General features: G+C 39.7%; 1 protein-coding gene across 1 annotated transcript; it reads right to left on the bottom strand.

The window, feature by feature from the left end:
- Positions 1–840: 840 nt before the first annotated feature.
- LOC130135939 ((E,E)-alpha-farnesene synthase-like) lies at positions 841–4,242 on the bottom strand. The gene is made up of 7 exons (XM_056305832.1): positions 4,032–4,242; positions 3,100–3,364; positions 2,281–2,653; positions 1,890–2,108; positions 1,667–1,808; positions 1,302–1,550; positions 841–1,148 (listed from the first exon to the last, which is right to left on the bottom strand). Exons 1-7 carry the CDS (start codon positions 4,182–4,184, stop codon positions 846–848), a joined length of 1,704 nt encoding a protein of 567 aa, XP_056161807.1. The 5' UTR covers positions 4,185–4,242; the 3' UTR covers positions 841–845.
- Between the last annotated feature and the right edge of the window lie 2,324 nt (positions 4,243–6,566).

Raw genomic sequence — 6,566 nt, forward strand, 5'->3', positions numbered from 1 at the left:
TTCTGGTCTCATCCACCATCAAAATACCTGTTTATCAAACCGTTACAATGGTTTGCAACAGTTAACCTTATTACGAGTATTTACAGTATCACGTGTTTGCGATAGTGTTGACTTTAGCTATCAGACTTAAATTCCGAACAAAAGACGTGCATTGTAAACATGAAGCGAAGTGCAGCCTTACTTATGTTTTTGTGCTCTGGATTTCGATTTCGTGCTAGAAGCCATAAGTTGGGCACAAAGCCCTCAAAACACATTCATAAATTTTCATTTCTGAGAAAGAGGAAATTGCATATATGACCTAAGTTCGGTCAAGTCAACATGGTCTATCATCCGATTTTAAGTTGAATATGTTGGATTCTTTCAAATCAATTCGAGCTTTGCGGAGGTTGATTTGATATACATTTACTTCAATCAAACTTGACTCCGTAAATCAATCGCAGCTTGACTCTATAGTTTTGACTGCGCCAATATGTCAATACAACATCAAATCCAAATCTACTGAGTTGATAAAGCATCTTCCAGCAACTCGAGACCCGATGACAAACTTTCTAGTCAAGAACCCGAATCAAAATTTCAGACCAAGGAGTGCTTTACGGTTTTGAAGGTCAAATAGTTTGACACAATTTAACCTTTTTGCCATTTCTAATGCCGCCCGTGAATGCACTGGCATTTGATTCTGAGGCTGCTTATTTTTTTTTAAGGTATTTGGCCGATATTCCGAGTGAAACACAAACGTAATTATTGCTTTGCCTAGGATACAATTTGCCTATAGCCCTCAATCTTTGGACCTGCAGCAGCTAGTCTAGCTTACACAGCCGCTATGTGATTAGACTGGCGCTAATATCTCAGTCGTGAGCGAGAGGCTTGATCACAATACATAGAATTTGCTGCCGAATGTCGCCGTCCTGGACGCCGAACCCATCTCCAAACTGGTAAAGCATATGCGCAACACGAGCAGCGTTCACGGTGACAATGATGAAGGGTCGGAGAAATGGCGTCTCGGCATTGCCGAAGCAACGAGCATTAATTCTTTTCCATGCTTGGTTTATCAATACCTTGATGTGCTTACGAGCAACGTCCTCTGATACATTTGCTTCTCGCATGTAACACACCACTGAGGATGGAGCATCTCCTCTATCTCTTTCAGCCTAATCAAATAGATAAATCAGTTAACTCGTTAATCAGATTCAATTTCCTAAATTTAGTTACTCCTTACGTCGTGTAAGTACAAAAGCTAAGAATTTGTCCATCATGTCATATTCAATTGGTTTATAACATTTCCACAGAAGTTTGATAATTACCGTTGATGTTCCTAGGTCGTTGCAAAGTCGAATTATCGTGGACACATTGTAAATCAGATCCTTGTTTCTCTGTAGCAAATCTGCTGCATCGTCCAATTTCATATGTCCCGTGAAGTAACAAGCATGAGACAAGATCAGTGGTCCAGAAGATGATGTCCATGCATTGTTTAAGTACTCTTCCAAAGATGGAGTGTAGCCCATATTGTCCCACTTTGCTTCATTAAGTAACGCTTTGCAAAAATCTTCCCACTATGGAAAAATAAGGAAAAAAGAAGATTTAATCGTAGATGATTAATTATGCAGTACATAAAATAGTTAGGGTGACATATGCATGGATATCCAGTTATCCAACAGTTTTTTCTTACAGCTTTCGTGAGATGTGGTAGCACTCGATGCCAATCTTCATCCTTGCAAATATCATAAGCGATGTCGTATGTAACATCGCGAAGCGCTCGGAAACAGACCTTCATGCAATCGGGAAGCTGTTGAATCTGCTCTGAATCATATCTAGAAGCATTGGACTTTCCAATTAGAGAAAATGAGCTGAACAAACACGAAAGGTAGAGATTGGGAGGCATGGTGGCCAACCTCGTAATGGCACCCGTGAAGCATTCTAGCTCCTCCAACGAACCATATAGGTCGTAGATATCGTGGATCACCAGTATCAAGATGATGACCTTGGTAAGAGATTTTCGGAGAGAGCTGAACCGTGATCCCTGAGAGAGTCCAAGGGCGCACAAGAAACTTTCGACCAGCCGATCCCTCGCGAAGTTAACATGTTCGATAAGTCCCCGATCCCTCCACCACCTGAATTTACCGAAGCAACTAATCAAAATCCAAAGCTATGAAAATCACATCATGTCCGGTACACATACCTTCAAAGAAGGCAATTTCCTAGGATGAATCTAGACCATATACATCATGAGTAGTTTTTTTTTTGGTTGAAATATCATCAGTAGTTTGAGCGTGATGAAATTACCTGGATATATCTCTAAGGTCTCTTTGGTGTGTGGCTTGGACCGTGTTGAAATTGAGTTTTGCAAGCTCAAGCAAATTACTTTGCTTGTCCTCCTGTTGCTCATACAAGCCAATTTGCCATTTGATGTCGAACCACTGGACCCTCCAGTGCATCGGAAGCTCCAAAGCATGGACGGCACGTTTCAAGAGCTGACCATCCAAACCGGAGACTCTCTCTCGGACAATCCCAGTTGAGAAGGCTTTCGCTTCATCCAAAATGTTTTCGCCTTCCAAAGCCAGATGTGAAGCCTCAAGAAGCTCTATCATATCTTCAACATCTTCGCAGTTGCTTCCGTTCAATGTGTTCCTTCCTTCCTTGAACATCCTTAATTCATCTGATTACAAAATGAAAGTCGAAGATTTACGGCCGGACAGAACCAAGAATAATTGCTGATAGTACTAATTATACTCGATGTTAATAAATATTAGAAAGTACGACGACCGATGACTAAGAAGATGTTATTGGAAAACAGTGAATAATGGCATATGAACTTTGAGCGGATTGTATGCATTCAATTCGATAAAACCTCTCTGTGGACGAAACCTTCTTCACCGTCTAGTCCACAATTACACTTTCCTTTAGTGATCCTCTCTCTAGAAACAAGAAGGTTTTTCAGTAGAGCTAAGTCCCAATAGGTATGACTGCTATGGAAGGAACCAACTTTTGTGGAGTAATCTTCAGTACCTATAGCATTATTCGTTGATTTATTTGGCTTGTGCTGTCATTTGTTAGTAACATCTCAGACGAAGGAAATCACACACATCCATATTTACGAATTACCTTGTGAAACGACATGGCCACGCTGTCTGAGGAGTCTAAACCGAAGTGCACTGGCATAGAGCCGATCTTCCACGTTGAAAACGCCACCGTTGGTGGATGCAACGGTTTCAAGAGCTTCTTTTATTTCAGTGACAAAAAGGTTGGACAGCCCCAATTTTCTCATGCTGTCAATCAACTCTAACTTGAGGAGTGAATCGACTGCTTCTGATAACATTGGCTTTACTTCCTCCACGAGCCGTTCTACCCGTTCTTTAGTTCCTTCTTTCTACAGAATCGAGTCGAATTCGTAAGATCGAAATCTACCTCGAAAAGGCCTCAATTAATTCAACCTACAGAACAATGCCAAGATGTTGTGATTATACTACTTTATCCTTTACGAATTTATGGTAAAATATATTGCAAAGTCTTGATTGCTTCTAATAAGGTTTTATCTAGACTCATTCTAATTGACCGGTTTAATCATATTTTAAGAAGTAACAACCAAAATAATGTGGACTCGTTATGTTTCTAATAACATGATTGATTTTTTTATTATCGCGATTGACTTTGTTGTATAGTGAGTCTGAAATGGTTGGTTTCATTTCAATCCCTAGAGGACTCAACCGTGAGCAAGCTAATTTTTCAGAAAAATTAGTACATGCAAATGTATGTAGCTAGATGAATTGGTTTTTTACATTCATGTTCGCTATAAATCAAGTCTAGATGATGGCTGATATATAGGATAACCACACATATTAAGATCATGCATGTGATGTTACAAATCAATTTAGCAAAATACTACCTTGCTCGAATTAAAAAATAAATAAAATCAACGTGTGTCTCATGTGCAATACTTGAATAAAGGAGTACAACCAAAAAACCAACCGGTTCGATAATTAACGATCAAATTTGATGGAACTTATGGGCACGGGAGGTACAAATTAGAATCTTACGAGGTCGTTGTTGTTGTTAAGCGACTGGAGGAAATCGTATTTCCAAAGGTTAGGCCTATAATTGGCCGATCTTCTTTGATGCAACTTGTCTCCGACTTGCGGCGAATCCGCTTGGCTAGGCTGGAACTGGACTTGTTCTGTTTTGTACTCCATGACGAATGAGTGGAAGTTGAGAAGATTGGTGAGATAACGAATTTGTACGAGTTTAGTGATGGAATGAGTGTGAGTGTTGTTGAGCACAATGCTTCAATTTATATAGGCGAGTTCGAGTTGGGAGTGTTGTTGAGGACAAGAAGCCCCACATGTCAACCTTGTACTCGGTCGGTCTCGTCTCCGACCACACACAGTAATCACGAATCACATGAGAACACGACACAACATAAGATAGCAATGCGCTTGCTTCGTATGGGACAGATGAGGTTACGAGTCGTGTTGGCACTGTCCATGCCTCACATGGGCTATTTAAGGTTATGAGTCAAATTAGCAAATATCTGCCCATGTTTCTCATGCCTTAGTCCAAACAAAACTAGATAAATCTATAAATGCCTGACTAGAAAAACACAAGCCCCGTTCGTCGAACCAAAAATATCAGATTTAAGAGATTATCTAGGAATAAAGTGGGTGCGCAAGGATTTTTGTTAGTAGAATACTACACTCTATGATCTTAATCAAGTAGGGCATGCTGTTGTTTTGATCAATTTTTTCTAGATAAGCATAGACTCCTCTAGGATTAATGTCTACAAGTCTCTAGTTTAATAGGTCATACTTTATCACGACCTCCCCGAACGGAGTGGACCACCTAAGGTTTGGCTAATGAATTACTAAGCTTACGCCTAACTCGGGTTCTTCCAAGCACGTACCAATTTGCAACTAGCAAAACGCAAGCCACATTTGTCTAACCAAAAATCAGATTTAAGAGATTATGGATATTTGTTGGTAGAATACTACACTCTATGATCTTAATCAAGTTGGCTATGTTGATGTCTAGAAAAGCATAGACTCTCTAGGATTAATGTCTACAAGTCTCTAGTTTAATAGGTCGTACTTTATCGCGACCTACCCGAACGGAGTGGACCACCTAGGGTTTGGCTAATGAATTACTAAGCTTATGCCTAACTCGGATTCGTCTACGCACATACCAATTTGCAACTAGCAAAACGCAAGCCACATTTGTCTAACCAAAAATCAGATTTAAGAGATTATGGATATTTGTTGGTAGAATACTACACTCTATGATCTTAATCAAGTTGGCTATGTTGATGTCTAGAAAAGCATAGACTCTCTAGGATTAATGTCTACAAGTCTCTAGTTTAATAGGTTGTAGTTGAAGTTTGTGGCCAGGTTAAAACAAGAAGAAAGTCTTTGGCTAATGCAGAGATAAACTGCATGTATAAGTTGGTGGATTGAGTCTATGAATAGGCAAAGCTAGTGGGTACGTGTATGAAAGAAAGAAGCATCCCGTGTACACAAGCCCTTGACGTGCAAAACTTTATCGAATTTCTAGTGGTCCTTCTTTGCTCCAAAATCAGCCACCCACTATTCTACTATTACCAATGTTTTAATCTTTTCTCATACTATTACCAATGTTTTAATCTTTTCTCATTCTATATCAAACTAACAGTCATGTTAGAGTCTCGTTTATTGGGCATTTGCCTATCCACTTACTACTGAAATCACCCACCTATATGTCCGACACCTGACCAACTCTACCTTACACTTATTAATTATTGCTACTATCGATGGAAATAACAATGACTACTGGAATATTAAAATCACTACTTTCTTGGTGGCCCAAGATTCACGAGACATCATGGAGAAAGGATATGCGACTCCGTAAGAGATGCAAAGTCATTGAATTCCTATTGGTCCTCCTTTGCTCCAAAGTCAGCTGCCCACTAATATTTATTTATTTATTGTCGGAAGCTACCCACTTCTATTGACACTTTAATTTCGCCAACGAGTTCATCGTGCATTTTTTTAAAAAGAAAATCATTTTAGGAATCAAATCTGTTGGTGACGGGTAAAGAAAGTCAGTTTACAGGATCCTGCATTCTTTGTTCCCGCCACGTTCCTTATGCACGTATATACTATAAGCATATTAGTTAAGTAACAACTATGGTTCATCTTGTGTAGGTCATCCATGCATCTCATGAAAATTAGTAATCGAATTGTGCCTAGCGCAATTCACAGGCGTCCACTTATCCACTCCTTTTTCCACGTAATTAGGCTCCTTAGACCTCCAACTATCAAGCCCAAATCAATTACAAAGATTAACCAAGCATTGAATGGCAATTAGAGAGGAACTAGACTAACTAAGAGACCAAACTTTAGTGGAGTGGTTGGGCTTGATTGAGCTGCAAAATTTGCTCTCTTCAGCGGATTTTGAGGGGAAGTGGAGTGCAAGAAAGGAGAGGAGAGTGAGAAATTAGACTTGAGTGATGGAGGCTCGATTGAGGACAACTGAAGTGAAAAAAAGTGAGGAAAATCAGCTCTCAGAAGCTGGAAAATCCTGAGCAAAACTCACTCATAAGAAAG

The sequence above is a fragment of the Syzygium oleosum genome, unplaced genomic scaffold, assembly GCF_021117445.2.
Source record: "Syzygium oleosum isolate NSW1041296 unplaced genomic scaffold, Sole_v2.1 Sole_v2.39, whole genome shotgun sequence".
Classification (NCBI taxonomy): Eukaryota; Viridiplantae; Streptophyta; class Magnoliopsida; order Myrtales; family Myrtaceae; genus Syzygium; species Syzygium oleosum.